This window comes from Podarcis muralis, chromosome 4, assembly GCF_964188315.1.
Source record: "Podarcis muralis chromosome 4, rPodMur119.hap1.1, whole genome shotgun sequence".
Taxonomy (NCBI): domain Eukaryota; kingdom Metazoa; phylum Chordata; class Lepidosauria; order Squamata; family Lacertidae; genus Podarcis; species Podarcis muralis.
In genome coordinates, this window is record NC_135658.1 from 96306901 (window position 1) to 96326227 (window position 19327).

Here is a 19327-nt window from a genome sequence, read left to right on the forward strand (position 1 = left end):
GGCACACTTTTCTTAAAGTACTGGGCAAGCCATATTTTGTGGTGGAAGCATCAAGGTTAAGAACTGCATATAGTAGTCAAAATGTTAGCAACTGCCACTGGGATAGGGCTCTGTAGATCTTGAACGTGTGACTTGGTTCTATTTCTTACTTTTTTAATTTAACAATATATATTTAATATTTTCAACAAAAGAATTTTAAAGATCCCCACAATTCTTTCACGAAAACCAACAGGGCCATTGCAAGCGCTTTCAACCTAGGAAGCGGCATTGGTCCTCTAGTTGGGCCATAGCTGTCAACTGTCCCTTATTTGGCGGGAAACTCCCTTATCCCAGCACCGTGTCCCGCTGCTGTCCCTTATTGATGGTGTCCCTTAAATTTCCTGGGTTTCATGCTCGCCTGGCTCGGGAGGGAAGCAGCGGCTCGGGGTCCTCCGCCGCGAGAGAGAGCGCGTGCACAAGCTGCCGCATCATCTCTCCCTTTCCCCCCTCAGTGGCGCATCATGAGGAGATGGGTGGCGGCGGGTGGGCAGGCAGCCCCTCTCTTGCGAGACTTCCGCCGCGCTGCCAGGGGAAGCCAGAGGCGGCAGCGGTGGCTGAGGAGACGGCCTGAGGGAGGAGGAAGAGGAGGGGATGGGGAGGGACGCAGAAGGGCGGTGCTTCAGCGGCCGCGGTGGCACCGTAACCACCTTATGCCAGGCTCGCGGGCAGCGTGGGCGATAGTCTCTCTCCCCCTCTCTCTCGGGTGGGGAAGGGCCGATGGAACTCCTTGCGCCAGGACGGTGGCAGCCCCGACATGCTGCTTAGCATCCCCTCCAACCAGTGCAGCATCTTAATGTAGCGATTTCCCCCTCTGCATCCCTTTCATAACTCTATTTTTATAAATCATTTGTCCATCCAGAGTTCAAATTTTTACTACAAGTTTTCTGTCAATCCTACCAATGTATGTAACTCTTGACAATAGCTTTTCAAATAAATTATAAACTTTCCCCATTCTTCATTAAAGAGGTCCTCTTCCTGGTTTCTAATTCTGCCTGGAAGCTTTGCCATCTCGACGTCGTTCATCAGTTTTGTCTGCCCCTCTTCTTTGATCGGAGTTGCAGACCCTTAGGATCACCTAGTCCAACCCCCTGCAAAACACAGCCAGTCGCAGCAAAAGCAGCATGGCTCCATCAGTGCCGGATTTCTGCATAAACTAAGCCAAAATCCCTTATTTTGGCTGCTGATCCCTTATTTTCGAGGCTGCTGGTCCCTTATTTTCAAATCTGTAAGTTGACAGCTATGAGCTGGGCTCCTATGTTAGGCAGCCGAATGTCTACATCTCTCCTTCACATGATTATTACTTTGTAATGATAATGATAAGGAAAATGATAATGATAATAGAGCCGCTCTCCCCTTTTTCGCTCCCTCTCGCCCTTCCCCTCCCTCCAGTTATTCTTCCAACCAGTTGCGGTTGGACTACAACTCCCATCATGCCTACGCAAGCGGGACCAGTCGTATAAGGGATGACGGGAGTTGTAGTCCAACCGCAGCCGGGGACCCGCGCTTCGGAAACGGACGGCGACGTGACAGCGTCGAGAACGTCTAGGAAGCGCCGTCGGCGGGACGCTCTAGGAAACCTCCCTCTACGGCCGTCTGCGTTTGAGGGAGAGCGAGAGCGAGCGCGCTGTAGCGGGAGAGGAGGGCGGGGCCGCCAGCGCAAACTCCTCCCCTCCTGCACATGCGCGGTCGAGGGCCAGCCCCGTCGCAGTGTCAGACGAGTGCCGCCATTTTGAAGTAAACAAGCGGCGGGCGGTCGGGCAGCGGTTGGCTGTTGTCCCTCAGCTGCCGACCAGAGCGGGGCGGGCCTGGTGGCTTCTTGGCGAGGCCCCCCGCTTGTGCCGGGCGGGGCCGCTGATGAGGAGGCGGCGGAGGAGGAGGCGGCGGCGGCAGGAAGGACTGAGAGGCCCCGGAGGACGGGAGCTGCCTCCGACAGGTGACCCCGGCGGGCCGGGTGGAATGGGGGGCCGGGCCGGGCCGGGTGGGGGTTTCTGGGCGCCCCCGGTAGCGGCGCTGCGGTGAAGGGAGAGAAACGCCCCCTTCGCCCCTCCAGCTCCACGCAGGCGTGGCCGCCACGCGCTGGGTTTTATGTTATTTATTGCATTTATTTATTCCGTTTAAGGTGACGGTGATGAGGATAATGATGATAGTAATAATGATGATCATCATCATCATAATTTATTTGCACCCCGCCCAGCTAACTGGGTTGCCCCAGCTACTCCGGGCAGCTTCCAACATAAATAAAAAACATAAGAAAATATGAAGCATTGAAAAGTTTCCCTATACGGGGGCTGCCTTCAGGTGTCTTCTAAAAGTGACATCGGATGGGAGGGAGTTATACGCCGATTGATTTAAAAAATAATAATCCCCAGCAAACAAGCCACAAGACAAAACCGTAAACTATTTTTTATTATTATTATTATTATTATTATTATTATTATTATTATTAAACAATTTACTAGTTGCTTTTCACCCAAAGGTTAGTCTAGCGACTTACAGCAAAGAGTTTTTTTGCAATACATAATATCATTGGGGAAAAGGAGGGGGGAATCATATAATACATTAATATTAACTACAACATATCACTTGTGGAGGGGGGGAGGGGAGTATCAGTAGTAGCAAGCAGCCTTAACAATTCTCAAATAATGAACAAAGGGATACTCTGACCCACTAATCAGCAAATAAACAAAACCTTAACCCTGCCCCCAGTCTAAAATTTATTTGCATCAAACCAATTTTTCCCTCCCCAAGGGGGCTTGCTCGCCTCTCCAGCTCCTGCTGTCATTCATAAAATCAGTTCGAAATCTAGCCCAAAGCCCCGCAATGCAGGAATCTTCTTGCCCAATTTGGGGCTCAAACCCAGAACCCTGAGATTAAGGATCTCATGCTCTACCAATTTAGCTATCCCAGTTGCTTGTCTGTCCCCCCACCCCCCGCGCGCATCTTTCCTTTCAACTAAGACCCGTAAGTTGTGGATTAAATATATCCAGATGTAAAAGCAAGCAAACAAAAACCACATTGCCCTGCAGTGACACAAAAATTTAGGCCGGTTTTCGGAGGGAAAGCTGTTCCGTAAACAAAGTACAGTGGTACCTGAGGTTACAGATGCTTTGGGTTACAAACACGTTGGGTTACAAACTCCGCTAACCCAGAAGTAGTACCTCGGGTTGAGAACTTTGCCCCAGGATGGGAACGGAAATTGCGCAGCGGCGGGAGGCCCCATTAGTGAAAATGCGTCTCAGGTTAAGAATAGTTTCGTGTTAAGAACGGACCTCTGGAACGAATTAAGTTCGTAACCCAAGATACCACTGTATTCTTTTTTAAAAAAACAAACCTTTAAACAGCTCTGCGCAGAGATGCATTTTACTGCACTTTGCTCCCCACATTGCCAGACTAATATGCTGTGCCTCATTGAAGCGTATTGTAATGCCTTAGAGTCACTTCTGCCAAACCCTTCTCCCCCCCCCCAGCACAACACATACTTTGCTATACCTATCATACATACCTACTCTGCCAGCTGCACAGCTAAGACGCAGTGTCATATTTGTAAATGTCCTGTATGGTGCAAATTATCCATTACAGTGGTGCCTCGCAAGACGAAATTAATCCGTTCCGCGAGTCTCTTCGTCTTGCGGTTTTTTCGTCTTGCGAAGCACGGCTATTAGCGGCTTAGCGGCTATTAACGGCTTAGCGGCTATTAACGGCTTAGCGGCTTTAAGAAAAAGGAAACAAACTCGCAAGAACTAGCAAGACGTTTCGTCTTGCGAAGCAAGCCCATAGGGAAATTCGTCTTGCGGAACGACTCAAAAAACGGAAAACCTTTTCGTCTAGCGAGTTTTTCGTCTTGCGAGGCATTCGTCTTGCGGGGCACCACTGTACAAACTTTTTAAAGGAAATGAAGAGTGACCAGAAGAAAGCTGAAGCTCCCAAATGCCATTGCACATTGTCAGTAAAGTTACGATATATATAAAAAAACACGTCGAAGTCTCAGTGTGGTGACTGCTGTAGTTTTAGAAATATTTGTATACAGGTAGTAATCCTTGGGATCTCTGCACCCTGCGGAATTTCCCTTCCTTTTTCTTGACAGTACAGTGGTACCTCGGGTTACAGATGCTTCAGGTTACAGATGCTTCAGGTTACAGACTCCGCTAACCCAGAAATAGTACATCGGGTTAAGAACTTTGCTTCAGGATGAGAACAGAAATCGCATGGTGGCAGCGGGAGGCCCCATTAGCTAAAGTGGTACCTCAGGTTAAGAACAGTTTCAGGTTAAGAATGGGCCTCCAGAACGAGTTCTTAACCCGAGGTACCACTGTAGTTCTTTGCACTGCCTTGAATTATTTATTTGTAGCTGCCCAAGAAGTTTGTTGGGTAGAATAATAAGTACAATGCAACAATCTCAATAAAAGTCGTCTAGTTCTTAAAGGTTGTTAGTGTCAAAGGTGATTAACAATCTCAAAATTCTAGTGATGTCTTCCTTCCTCTGTTCGCAAACAGTACACCTAGACGTACAGTGGTGCCTCGCAAGACGAAATTAATTTGTTCCGCAAGTTTTTTCTTCTTGCGAGTTTTTCGTCTTGCGAAGCACGGTTTCCCATAGGAATGCATTGAAAATCAATTAATGCGTTCCTATGGAAACCGCTTGCCAGGCTGGCGGTGCGGAGAAGGGCTTTTCTCCCCACCGCAAGCCTTCAGGACAGGTACGGGAACAGAGGGGAAGGCGTGCAGCGCTTTTCCTCTGTTCCCGGGGCTTGTGTGGGAGGAGGGTTTTTCCTCCCCACCGCCAACATTCAGAACAGCATTCTGAATGTTGGCGGTGGGAAGGAAAACCCTTCTCCCACCCCAAGTCTTCAGGACAGCCTTCCGAAGCCTGGCGGCGGGAGGAGGTCTCTCCGCCCCCCCGCCAGGCTTTGGAGCATCCTTCCGAAGCCGGGCGGCGGGAGCAGGTGTCCCCGCCCTGCCGCCCGGCTTCGGAGCAGCCTTCCGAAGCCGTGCGGCGGGAGGAGGTGTCCCTGCCCCGCCGCCAGGCTTCGGAGCATCCTTCCGAAGCCGGGCGGCGGGAGGAGGTGTTCCCGCCCCGCCGCCAGGCTTCGGAGGAGGTCCGAGGACAGTGGGGAAGACGCGCTGCGCTTCCCCGCTGTCCCGGAGATTTCCCTATGGGCTTTCGTCTTGCGAAGGAAGCCCATAGGGAAATTCGTTTTGCGAAGCGCCTCCAAAACGGAAAACCCTTTCGTCTAGCGGGTTTTCCGTCTTGCGAGGCGTTCGTCTTGCGGGGCACCACTGTAATGAAAAGCATCAAAACAGCAATGCGTTGGCTCCTTTCTGTGTAACCAGTCTGCACACTGTAAACAACATGTTGGCAGAACTGAGATAGGTGTATTCAAAGCACACTAAAGGCTAGTCCTCACTCCACCCCTTTTAAAAGTGTTGATTGAATAGTATCATTGTCAGTACAATTGTATTGTAACTAGTTACTTAGACTGCACCCAAATTAATTTTCATTTTATATTCTTGTAGTCTGATCTTAAGACTTTTGGTGCCATCAAATAACTGCTTAGGGTGAGGGCATATACTGGTGCTGCCATAAACAAATATTGTATGAATTACTGCTTTACACATAGTTCAGCCAGCTTAATTAGACAATGATTTTTCTAAATAGCACAATAATGGTAAACTGAAAAATGTTCTATTGCTATGCTAAGAATAGTAAAACCTCTTCCTGCTACTTCAGGTAGCTGCAACAATGGTGTAATGGCCTGTGTATGAAAATACTCTGTTCATTTCACCTCACCTTCCACTGTTTGATATGTAACCTGGATAGTCAGTCCCATATTCGTTCTGAAATCCCATATCTGAAGCCTGCAACAGAAATGTGCCTTCATAGCTGATCCTATTCCTTTTACTGATTTTATAGAAGCTTCATGAGCAACATAAAGTAAGAATAAATGATATGATTCACACAGTACTTTATGGTTAAGATAAACTGTTGTTTAAATGTGAACATACTGTGACATTGCACACTGCTGAAATTGCAGGTGCTTCACTCTTCTCCGACTCCTTTTGGGAATCAAGCCATTGCTGACTTAGCATTACATCTGAACCCAGGCTTATTATTTCTTTCACCCAAAATGATTCTTGAGCAGTAACCGAGACAAGGAGGAGGAGGTTAAATCAGCCATGAACAAATGGGCCCAAGACTTTGGTCACAATATAGAGATGTCTCAATGGGAAAACCTTTGGAAAGTCAACTGGAGATTCACAGCATGCTACACTTTAAGGGAGAATTTCCAAAAGATGTTATATTGTTGGTATCTGACTCGTTGCAAACTTGCTAAAATGTTTAAAAATGTCCCCAATGCATGCTGGAGATGTGGAGAACAGGGTGCCACTATGTTCCATATGTGGTGGGTATGTAAAAATATAAAACCCTATTGGAATGACATTTACTTTGAACTTTGAAAAATGTTAAATATAAACCTTTTTAAAAAACCCAGTGTCATTCCTACTCGGTATAACAGACTTAGATAGCCCCAGAAATGCATGGGGGGGGGGATTTATATGCAACTGTCGCGGCGAGAATACTTACAGCAAAACATTGGAAGAGTGACATAATTCCTACTAGAACCAAATGGATATTGAAGTTAGTAGAATAATCTGAGCTAGGTAATCTTTCTGAAAAGATCAAAGAGTTTATTTCAAGCTAGGAACCTTTTAAGAAACATTTAAAAAACAGTTGCCATGACCTGAACACGGTTGTAGCCTTTGAGTAGCCTCTGTAAATAATTATGTTAAAGGAAAATGTACACAAGCTTTAATACTTTTTCAGTAATTAAGTAGTTAAGTTTATGCAACAAGTTTATTAAAATGGAAGAAATATGGAAAGGACGGGAAGTCACAGGTTGATGGTGTTTGACAATTTTGATTTATGGATAATAATGAATGAATGTTTACGTTGTACAGATGTGATGATGAACAATAAAGCAGGAGAAAAAACAAAAATTTCTTGGGTACCACTCATGGTTTGTTTTTGGAAAGCAATCCACATGCTCAGATTCAGACGAAATGCTCAGCCAGACCATGACTTGTTTCCCAGCAGTGCAGCAGAAGCTCCCATTATTTCAGCAGCGTGCACTAACATACTGCACGTTCACATTTAAACATTTTATTTTAAGTATGATTTAAAGTGATATGCAAAAAGACCAGTACTGTGTATATAATGTCTGTCATGGTACCTTTCAAAAGCTGTAGTGTCATTGTGAGAGTCTCATTTGAGAAGATGGCATTATAAAAATCTATTCCAGATCAATGTTCCTAACATGGAAAAAAAGAAATTAGTCCACACCTCTGGATGTTTTGCTTTCAGATCTTACTTAATTTTGGAGGCTTTATAGTAAGAGAGAACTTGTTATTTTTTGAAAATGCTGTTCTAACTTGTAGAGCTAATATATTCTGAAATGTGTTTCTCTTGATAGAATGAAACGAGGCAGAAAAAACAGCAAGACCAGCAATCATTTATCAGATGAGAATACAGCAGATGGCAAAAAAGTGAAAATTACAGATGAAGAATCTGCTGGAGGATTTCAGGGCCCTGACTGGGGGAGCCTCATTCCAGATATTCTGCTGCAGGTGTTCCAGTATTTGCCTCTTCTCGATCGTGCTCATGCATCCCAAGTCTGCCGTGTGTGGAACAAAGTGTTCCACATGCCTGAATTATGGAGGTGCTTTGAATTTGAACTGAATCAGCCAGCTACATCTTACTTAAAGGCTACCCATCCAGAACTCATCAAGCAAATTATTAAAAGACATTCCAAACATTTACAATATGTCAGCTTCAAGGTAACAGCTTTATAACTTTTTTAAAAAGACAGTTGAATACTTCATAAATTGCTGGCTTTTCCGCAACAATGAAAATCTTTGAAGCGTGTTTTGTAAGTAGCAATATTTCCTGCAGTGATAGGGTCGAAAATGAACCTCATTCCGAACCTGCATGTTGGTTTTTTGGTACCTAAAATAGAAACTCAGAATGAATTTTAGAGCTTATCTTTGTAGCAAGCAAGGCAAACTAAGAGAACACAGATGGGGGATTTCTAGCTTTACATCTGCATTTATGTTATTGTTTGAATCAAATAAGCGAACAGTATCCAGTTAACGTAGTAGTGCCTGAAAATGCTAATTTCAAGCATGGTGAAAACTAATCCTGATGTATGCTGTGCCAACGTTTAACAAGAAAAACTTTGTGTTATAACTGATAATGCACCAGCAGGGTTCCACTGGCGCAGTAGGACTTAAATTTTCTCTATTCAACTCAAACACCCCTCAACACCTGCTTCAGAGAGTCTCCAAAGAGAGATTTCATGTTGCAGGGACTTTAAATTAATGTTGCTGTTTCAGCACAGAGAGAGTTGTTCCTTCTATCTTTCTGGCGCTAGTCCCAGTGCACTGCTGCTCATCACAACAGAAATGTCCTACACTCTCCCCTCAAACAATAGATTGGAGATGGTTCTGGTTCACCTGGCATTGTCTCGACCCCCAGCTTGCTTTACTCCAGCTCCCTTAGTGGGGAAAGAGGGCAGTTCTACTGAGGAAAAGCACTAATGCAGTTGCCATTGTAAAATGAGGAACATGGGTTTGGTTTAAAAGGTACAGTTCCACGAGGGCTGCAATTTTTACTTCCTTCTGTGCTGCTCTGTTCTGAAGATGTTTCTTAGTTCTTAGTGGCAGATTTTTAGGGATCTGCAAAGGAGAAGCTAAAACGGGAAAGCCCCATTGTGATCAAAGAATGAAGGGTAGGTTCCAAGTTAAGGATTAGAAATGCGAGGCACTCCTTTTAATTCATGCAAATTAGACTGAAAAACCCATGAATGTCAGGAAACTGTAAGAGATAATTACAAGCTTCTCTGTGTGTGAATTGATTAATATTTATTTATTTATTTATTCCATTTATATCCTGCGCTTCCTCCTGAGTGAGCCCAGGGCATACTCACAGGTCACAACTAAAATCTCCTGAGAATAATTAGTCCATGACTAACTTCCCTTCATGCTGTCCATGTTGCTAGACTCGTATTACAAGTTTGCTTTGAAAATGACTGCAGTCTGTTAATTCTCTCACTATTTATAACATCTTCTTATATTTAAGTTAATCTGACAGGAGATTCCCCCCCCCCCCCCAAATATACTTGAAGTCACCAACATCCTCTGCTCCAGCAAACCACCCAGAAGCAATTTACACAAAGAAGAACAGAAAGCACTCACCAACCTGAGGAAAGACAACAACATAATCATTCTCCCAGCAGACAAAGGTAATGCCACTGTTGTGATGAACACATCGGACTACCAAGCAAAACTATCAAATCTACTCCAAGACCCTGCCTACCAACCTATAAAAACAGATCCCACCACCTATCTGGAAAAAACCACCAAATCCAAAATAAAAGCCTCTCCTATCAGTGAAGAAATCCAGCTAAGAATCATCCCCAGAGAAAAATCATCCAGATGCCCCAAACTCTACGGCCTCCCCAAGATACACAAAGAAGGAACACCACTCAGACCAATAGTCAGCTCCATAGGCTCACCTCTACAAAATCTCGCTAAATTTCTCGCCAAGCAACTTCAGCCCTATGCAGAATCCATCTCTTCACACGTTCCAAACTCCTTCCAGTTCATAGAAACAATAAAGAAGCAAAACCTACATCCCAATGACCTACTTGTGAGCTTCGATGTTGTATCTCTCTTCACACAAGTGCCCATTAATGAAGCCTTGACAGCCATTCAAAACAAATACAATCCCCCCGAATACATCTTGGACCTGACCAACCACTGCCTAACCAACACGTACTTCATCCACAATGGACAAAGATACAAACAGATAGAAGGAGCACCTATGGGATCACCCCTCTCACCGGTCATCGCAAACCTGTACATGGAACACTTTGAAACCAATGCTTTAGACAAGTCAGAACACAAACCTAAACTTTGGCTCAGATATGTTGACGACACCTTTGTAATTTGGCCACACGGGAAGGAAAAACTGGACAGCTTCCTCACACATCTCAACAGCCTACACCCCAAAATACAATTCACTATGGAAATAGAAGCCAACAACCAACTTCCCTTCCTTGACGTCCTAATCTACAAAAAACCTGATGGCTCCCTAGGACACACTATCTACCGGAAAAAAACACACACCAACCGCTACTTACATGCACAATCACACCACCACCCTGCACAAATAAACTCCGTAGCCAAGACTCTCATCTCCAGAACCAAACGCCTGGCTGACAAAGACCACTTGACAACTGAGTTACAGAATCTCTCAAATGTGTTAATTGCCAATGGATACCAGCAAAACAGGGTTACGAAGCTAATCCAAAAAGAAACACCCCCCAAAAACCAAGACACAGAAGAAAACAATGGCATGGCCCTCCTTCCTTATATCAAGGGCACTACAGATAAAATTAGCAAAATCCTCCATAAACACAATATCAAAACAGCCTTTTGCGCCAACCAAAAAATAGCCAATATCCTCAGAAACCCCAAGGATAAAATCCAGTTGGAAAACCAAGGGGTCTATGAAATACCCTGCAAAGTCTGCCCAGCCACGTACATTGGACAAACAAACAGACGAATAAATGCACGTATCGCAGAACACAAGAATGCCGTCAAAAAAGAAGAAAAAACTTCCTCTCTTTTCCAACACATGAAAGAAACAGGACACGAAATTAATTTTGCAGATTCCAAATTGCTCTCTAACATGGAACATCACCACAAGAGAATAATCATGGAAGCCATCGAGATAGAGAAACACCCTCACAACATGAACAAGCGTGACGACACATCCCGCTTGCCAGACATCTGGAAATTAGCCCTCCCCACAAAAACTGACACCAGATCCAGAGGCACACAGAACGCCATCACCAATCAACCACACCAGACCCAAACCCAGACCCTCTCCACAGATAAATTACAGACACCATCCAGTAGCCAAACCATGGTGGCACCTCCGGATGCTGCACCCCCCTGCAATCCCTACACAGATCTGGCTGGCACAGGCCACAAAACCACAGCTCGCCCCTATACACGAAGCCAAGCCAGAGCACAACTAAATGCAGTACAGCCATCTTCTCAGAAAAACTCTTCACAAAGTTCAAGAGGTCAAGACACAAAGGCTTTAGCAACTAATCCACACCTAATGACCCACCTAAGTGGTACTCAGGATATCACTCAAGAAATCACTCAAGATATCCCTCAAGCAATTAAGGAACAAAAGAAGAAAAGGCACACTAGCCTGGGAACTTCCTCTCTGCCCAGAACATTGGAGGCTATACAACACACCTCCTCAACAGTATTTATAGGAACTCAAACACTGAGATCCTGCTCTGTTCCAGTAACAAGAAGCCGAAAGCACCAGCCTGAAGATGACGAGTGAGACCTCGTCGAAACGTCGCCTAGACACCCCAACTTTTACACGGGAAGACACCCGAGGACACCAAAACCTGCATTCCTGTACCCGTGAAAATCTACGAAAGCATATATATATATATATATATATATATAATCAATCACTGTGTTCATTATTGGGAATGCATCCTGTTATGATAATGTTTGTCTTCCTTGTTTTGCTTTCCTTCAGAATGATATGGTATCCTGAGAGTTTTTAAAAAGAGATCTAGTCAGATTCAGAAAGATGCACTTGTATGTGAGATGGGGTTATATGAGCCCGTGTATTTAGTACAGAGGTACCTTGCAAGACAAAAAACTCGCTAGACGAAAGGGTTTTTGTTTTTTGAGCTGCTTCGCAAGACGATTTTCCCTATGGGCTTGCTTTGCAAGACGGAAACGTCTTGCAAGTTTGTTTCCTTTTTCTTAACACCGTTAATACAGTTGCGACTTGACTTCGAGGAGCAATTCACAGAACGCGATGTGGTAGCCTTTTTTGAGGTTTTTGAAGACTTTGGTGATTTTTGAAGCTTTTCCAAAACTTTCCCGACACCGTGCTTCGCAAGACGAAAAAAATCGCAAGACGACAAAACTCGCGGAACGAATTAATTTCGTATTGCGAGGCACCACTGTATTCTTCAACAGGGTATTTGAATAAGGATGGGATTGAGATGGTTGTGCATCAGTGTGACACCAGGCAAGAGTTGACATTCTTTTCTATGTGTGGTTTAATCAAGCCAGCTTCAGTAACTGTAGCTGCATTTAATGTTAACCACCTTTTTGTCAGTTCAAACAGCACAACAAACTGCAATTAAGCAAAAGCTTCTGAACTTCTCCCAACTACATGGGTGGAGAGGAGAGGAGGTGCATGTGTGAACCTGAGGCTCACAGAAAATCAATCCTGCTTGTTCATGTCACACTAAAGGTTGAATGTTTTGCTGAACAGTATTTCAGTAACACAAAATTCATATTCTGTAAAACAGATAATTATTGACTGTCTGTAAGGATGTTTAGAAAATGCATTACAAAGCATATTCAGACCTTTTTTTAGTGTTTCTGTTTCTCTGTTCAACTTCAGGTAGCCACTGACATTTCGAGGGAGATTTCTCATGAGTTCTGGGAGAAATGTGTTATAATTAGGCAGCAAATTAACCATTTTAATTAATAGATTAATCAACTAAAGCAGTAGTTTTGTCTATGAATTAAGGGCACACTTATTTTTGGAAGCTACTTTGGTTTGAGTACAATACGGTAAGGAGGAATGAAAAAAGTTTTAAGGTGGCTATTCATGATGAACCAAAGCTTTCATTTGTAATTTTATAGTTAAACAAATTATGATAAAATTACCTGTTGGCATTTTGTTGCTGTGAAAAATGTTAAATGATTAGCCCACCTGTTTGAAGCTAGATGATTTCTCAACTAAGAATAATTCAAGAGGTTTACAATCTTAATCATAGTGCTGCGAAGCATGCCTGAGCATGACTGCAAACGATCAACTGATAATGAGTAGGTTGAAAGAACAGCTAGGCAGATGGGAAATGATTCTACACTTACCTTGAAACCATGATTTGCCATTGCATGAGTGAGCCATGGGTTTGCACATTCCTTTCCCCCTGCACTTAGATATATCCTGTCTAACATAGTTTTTCATTATACTTAACACTGGCAAATTAAGAAGATTTCAGTTTTCCCTCCAAGCCATAAAAACAAACACTGATCAAACCATTTTTGCCATTTTGACTTGGACAGCAAGCACAAGTCTATCTTGCCATTTGGATTGCACAATGAAAGGAAAGAGAGAAGAAATTGCAATGTATGAGCCTAATGCCAAACTGTGGTTTGGTGCTACATATGAACCATACTACTGTGATGGTTCACACAGTGTTAGTTTCATGGTAACTCCATATATACTTCCCTCCTCTGCAAAATGCCAAATATGTAAAATAATAATTATTCCTGAAAGTATTCATCTCGGCAAGTCTCCGGTGTAGTTCTTAGGCGCTGTGAATAAAGATTATGTCATAAATCCATGATGGATTATCTAGAAGAATTTTTGTTTTTTGTTGGCTGGTTGCCGTTTATTCTTCCCGACAGAAAACTTCAAGTAGCAAGTGCTGCCTGGATTGTAGTAAAAACAGACACTGAGAAAACCAAGGAGGAAATACCAGCATGTTTGAGAGAACTCTTAATGTTTGTAGAAGTATTTTAAAAAGCCTAAAGGGAAGTTATTGCTTCCCCACAAAAATAGAATGCCAAAGAGGAGTGAACATGCTCACTATTCAATATGATGTAATGTTTTATTGGAAACGGTTTGAAAAGAAAAATGGAAGACAGGAGTTCAGGGTGGAGTGCCCTTCTTGCGGAGAACAACTGAGTTGGAAATGTAGAACATGAGCATTCTTCTTGCATGTCTCATTTGTACCTTCTTAAGAATGACAGCTAATTAATAATTAGTAACTATTTGTATCTATAAAGGTAAAGGGACCCCTGACCATTAGGTCAGTCGTGACAGACTCTGGGGTTGCGGTGCTCATCTTGCTTTACTGGCCGAGGGAGCCGGCGTACAGCTTCCGGGTCATGTGGCCAGCATGGCTAAGCTGCTTCTGGCGAACCAGAACAGCGCACGGAAACGTCGTTTACCTTCCCGCCGGAGCGGTACCTATTTATCTACTTGCACTTTGACGTGCTTTCGAACTGCTAGGTTGGCAGGAGCAGGGACCGAGCAACGGGAGCTCACCCTGTCACGGGGATTCGAACCGCCGACCTTCTGATTGGCAAGTCCTAGGCTCTGTTGTTTAACCCACAGCGCCACCTATTTGTATCTATAACTGATAATTATTAGAGACAACTAATAGCTAGAATACTTTATACCTAACATTTAACATATGTGTGCCCTAAAATGGAGTTACTTTTCTTGTCTGATCTTTTGTAGCAGCAACGAAGTTAATAATAGCAAAAGTGTGTAAGCCCATGATGAGGTAGAGTATGAAGGTTTTAAATAAAACAGCTTAGAGAGTTTTTCAGTGTTTGGAGTGGTATTTGCATCCATTGTGTGTTTGTTTCCTTTTTAAGGTGGACAGCAGCAAGGAATCGGCTGAAGCAGCTTGTGACATCTTATCACAGCTTGTGAACTGTTCTTTAAAAACACTAGGACTAATTTCCACTGCTCGACCAAGCTTCATGGATTTGCCAAAGGTATTGATCCTACTGAAAAACTGTGTTGTTAGAAGGGAAGCTGTTCGATCAACAAATTATGAATTTGTCAGTTCCTTGTGTGTGCTGTGAAAAGCTTTTTGCCTTCGTGATGATCCCATTTCAGACCTTTTCAAACCATGCAGTGTGCTCCATCAGCCCACACCCTGTTTCTGTCACTGTGTTGGTTGTTGCAGCAATGATGAAAGTGAGCATTGCAATCTTTGTTCTGTGTTAATGGCTGCCAGGAACGACCTTGCCGCACCCTGTGTTTCCTACTTAAGAGAGCCAGGGCCCTAGTTGACTGGACTTGGACTCATCAGTAGGAACTTGAGAAGGTGCTGGCAGGGAATGGAGCTTTCAGGCAGCGAAGTCCTGCAGCTTCCCCTCTGCATCTAACAGTTAGGTAGGAAATGCCTGAAACCAGACATTGCTGCAGGCACTGCTACTTGACAAGGCCTCAAATCCTCCTGGAGGAAGGTGGGCTGAGGGGAAAGGAAAGCTTCTGGCTGGAGGTCCATCCCAGCAAAAGGGGAACAAGGAGGTGAACTCCTGGAAGGAGCAGGAGTGTCTGGCTGTTGCCAGGGTGAGGCAAGAATCTGCTGGCCATGGTGAACAGATCTGGGAAGCCGTCTTTTAGAGAGGCTGATGAAGGAACCAGGGTTCCCAGTGAGCAGAAGATAACCATTTTGAGTCTTTGGAGAGGGTAAACCCAGACAGAGAAGTAGATCTCACACAATGAAAACCACTACCTCGCACCCCCAGTTTTGCTTACCACTCCATGGGTTGAAGGGGGAGGCAAATGGAGACCACCTGGGCCAACTGACCCACAGGGCTGAGAGACACCTCTGCTCAGTCCAGTTCCTCTGCCATTCAGCAGGGCCATCAGACGCTAATTTGGCTGTTTCCCCAACTGCACTGATTGGAGTTTGCTGGCACAAGTGGAATTGGATGCATTAAATTTTTGGCAGAACTCTGTACTTACAGAGGTAAAGCCTCTCTATTATTTGCAGTAGGCGAAAGAAAGGCAGCTCAGTGTAAATCTGGGACATCCAGTCTTGGCTTTCTTCCAAGCCACAAGCTACACTTATTGTTAAAATGTGCCTTTTTGGTGCTTGCTGGAGGCAATCTTAGCTTGTTCCAGATGAGTGGCAAACTGTGAACTTGTGATAAATATTCATAAACTGAGTTAGCCTATCTCTATGTGCTGTTTTAGGAGCAGCTGAAAAATAGGTTGGTTGCTCAACATTTTGAGTCATTGTCCAGATTCTCTTTGTGGGTGAAATACATTTTCTCTTGTGGGTATAAAGTTTCCTTTTTGATTTCTCTTATTTTTTTCTCCTTTCTACAGTCACACTTTATTTCTGCACTGACTGTGGTGTTTGTAAACTCCAAATCACTTTCTTCACTTAAGATAGATGATACACCAGTAGATGATCCATCTCTTAAGGTCCTAGTAGCTAATAACAGTGATACTCTGAAACTGTTGAAGATGAGCAGTTGTCCTCATGTTTCTCCAGCAGGTGAGCTTACTCTTAGAATATCTAAGTGTGATTATCTTAAATGAGTTTTTTACTGTCCAATCTATGTCAGAATTATTAGCACATATTTTTTTCTTAGTACATTCAGTTAGACCATATACCGTATTTTTCGTCCTATAGGCTTCTATAGACTCTCCTGGCTTCAGCGGAAGCAACGCGAAGCCTCCGGAGCGCAGGCTTCGGAGGCTTTGCGTTGCTATCGCTGAAGCCAAGGAGTCTGCATTCACCCCATAAGACGCACACACATTTCCCCTTCATTTTTGGAGGGGAAAAAGTGCGTCTTATAGGGCGAAAAATACGGTAATTGTTTGACTACATATAGTATAATCTATGGAAATACTTGTTTGTATTTTAAATTTTTTGCTTATTTTGGTAGGTTTAAGCTGCCTTAACTGAATCTTAAACTGTTTTGGTGTTCATTGGTTTGCAGCAGAAGCATATGTAACCAATGGAAATACTGCTGTCCTATTGAAGAAGTAAAATGACCATTCTGGCTTTAGTGTTGCTTCAATTCAGACATGCATCTCTAAGGCTAGATACGAATGAGCCTTGTGCCTGTATGTTCACACTACTCTGTTCCTCTTTCATTTTCAGTGCACTGCTGTTCAACAGTTTCTGGGTTAATAATAGATTCCTAGTATATTCTAAGTGTCAAACTACGGTTTGCAGGGACAGAACAAACTAGGATCTTACAGCAATTTCAAAATGTGATTTATGATCCCAGTTTATTCTGATTGTGTTTTTCATAGTTTCTCACTTGGGTGTATTGGGAGACTGTGATTAGTTCAGGAAGTTCTGAATTGTGGCCCTCTGAGAAGCACGTACGGATAGGGTGGTGTGACATAATAGATGCTGGTTAATTGCCCTGGCAGTGTTGGACTGTACCAGAGGAATGGGGACACTTGGCTCATGTATAATTTGGCTTAATAAACTGACATATGCATGTATAGATTTGACCACTGTGTGTTAGGAGTCAGTTGTCCAAATCAATTACAGCTGTTTCAAAAATCTGTATTTGCATGTCATGCTGAGTCATAGTATGAATGTTGCGAACAGCCCTGTGATCTTCGGATAAAGGGCGGTATACTACTACTACTACTACTGATGATGATGATGAGACATTTTGGAAGTGAATTCACATTCTAACATTTTCTTTTCTTCTCAAGGTATCCTCTGTGTGGCTGATCAGTGTCATGGATTACGTGAGCTGGCATTGAACTACCACCTGCTAAGCGATGAGCTCCTCCTTGCTTTGTCTTCTGAAAAACACGTCAGATTGGAACACTTGCGCATTGATGTAGTCAGTGAAAACCCTGGACAGACGCACTTCCACACAATTGAAAAGAGCAGTTGGGATGCTTTCATCAAACATTCTCCCAAAGTGAACTTAGTCATGTATTTTTTCTTATACGAAGAAGAGTTTGATCTATTCTTCCGATACGAAATACCAGTCACTCACCTTTATTTTGGGAGATCAGTAAGCAAAGAAGTGCTTGGGCGGGTTGGGATGACGTGCCCTCGCTTGGTTGAACTGGTGGTGTGTGCCAATGGATTACGGCCACTGGATGAAGAGTTGATTTGCATTGCAGAGCGCTGTAAGAATCTCTCAGCGATTGGCCTTGGGGAGTGCGAAGTCTCCTGCAGTGCCTTTGTGGAGTTTGTTAAGATGTGTGGTGGGCGCCTGTCTCAGTTGTCTATAATGGAGGAAGTCTTGATTCCTGACCAGAAGTATAGCTTGGAGCAGATTCACTGGGAAGTGTCAAAACATCTTGGTAGGGTTTGGTTTCCAGACATGATGCCCACCTGGTAGTCTCTGACGAAGGCACCTTACATTTTGAGCCTACCATGTTGCAGCTTAATAACATAAGCTAATTTGTAGTTTGTAATATGTTGTAGAAAACTCGCGTGCTACTTAATGTTGGTTTCTAAAATGAACATTTAAAAGGGGAGACTGAGGGTGTTCTGACACACTTGCCCATAAAAAAACTTTTTAGTTTTCTTTCCCCCTCTTGAGACAGGGTCTACCTAAATGTATGTAGAAACTGAAAATAGTGAACTGGTATTCAGATGCTGTAGCTCAGACTTTGCTCTGATAAATGTCAGTATTTAAACTAACTTTAGGAACTGCAATTGACCTTACAGACTGAAGTACAATTTGTAAAGGGTGGAAGGTCGCTTTTCTTATAGACTCTTGGAGTTACTAACGCTACCTGGGCCATGTTATACTCAGCTATTTATCCTATGGAGTCGCAGGTTAAGGTTACATACAATAGGATGTAAGGTACGACATGTGAAGACAGAGCAATACAGCCTACATAGTTGAACTGTATATAGAAAATGCTTATTAAATCACTTTAGAAAATATTTTTGTGTGTAAAAATTACTAGTAATGAGTTTTTCAAAAGCTTATTTGTTGCACTTTTGAAGATCTAAATTTGACGTTTATAGGGTGTTAAAATCTGTGCATAAACCTGTTTTAAGGTATTATTAAAGCTCAGGAAGCTAAAGTATTATAGGAGGAGTATACTGTATATTGATTATGGCTCAAGATTGGTCTCTCCCCCCCCCCCCCCCCGGTCTAACTGTTCTACAGCATTTACTTTTAGGAATTACGCTGTTTGTATTTCCTCAATAATAAACAAAGCCAAATGTTTGTACAAAATAGTTAAATGGAATAAATGGTTTTTAGTGTAAAGAAGAAAGTAATTATTGCCCGGACTCCACTGCTACCAGAAAGACATAGGGCAAGTAAGGTGTGGGCGGGTGCTGCCATCTTGCCTGAACAAGAGCTACATTTTCCTAGCCGATGGTACAAAAGAGATCAGTTACTGATCAGGGCCAGGGTCTAGAGAGCCACAAGCACTTCCTTCCATAGCAGCCACCTCTCACACCTAAAGGATGACTTTTCAGATGATTTTGAGGGTGGTGGTGTTATAAGGGAAAAGTCGCCTTGCATGTGCCGAAAACCACTCATGTCTAAGAAGAGCTATAAAACTTTCTGCTGTCAGAATCAAAAGAACTGATCAACTTAATCCAGTGGTCTTTAAACTAGTCCCACAAATGGCAGTCCCACCCACCCACCCATTGCTACATGGGAAACTGGCTGTAATGCTCTCCTCCAT

General features: G+C 43.5%; 1 protein-coding gene across 2 annotated transcripts; it reads left to right on the forward strand.

Annotated features, from left to right (window-relative positions):
• The first annotated feature begins 1947 nt into the window (after window positions 1-1947).
• Window positions 1948-18869, forward strand: FBXL3 (F-box and leucine rich repeat protein 3). Of its 2 annotated transcripts, none has more exons than XM_028728347.2 (5): window positions 1948-1972; window positions 7509-7872; window positions 14545-14667; window positions 16016-16187; window positions 17372-18869. In XM_028728347.2, exons 2-5 carry the CDS (start codon window positions 7510-7512, stop codon window positions 18013-18015), a joined length of 1302 nt encoding a protein of 433 aa, XP_028584180.2. In that variant the 5' UTR covers window positions 1948-1972; window position 7509; the 3' UTR covers window positions 18016-18869. The 2 variants fall into 2 exon arrangements, with proteins under 2 accessions (XP_028584180.2, XP_028584181.2); XM_028728348.2 differs by having other exon boundaries at window positions 16079-16187.
• Window positions 18870-19327: the final 458 nt, after the last annotated feature.

Bases quoted from the DNA above. Each gene is read 5' to 3' on its own strand.
- FBXL3 (XM_028728347.2), top strand. From the start codon at position 7,510: ATGAAACGAGGCAGAAAAAACAGCAAGACCAGCAATCATTTATCAGAT. The intron at 14,668-16,015 runs GTATTGATCCTA...TCCTTTCTACAG, and splicing joins GCTTCATGGATTTGCCAAAG to TCACACTTTATTTCTGCACT. The intron at 16,188-17,371 runs GTGAGCTTACTC...TTTCTTCTCAAG, and splicing joins TCCTCATGTTTCTCCAGCAG to GTATCCTCTGTGTGGCTGAT.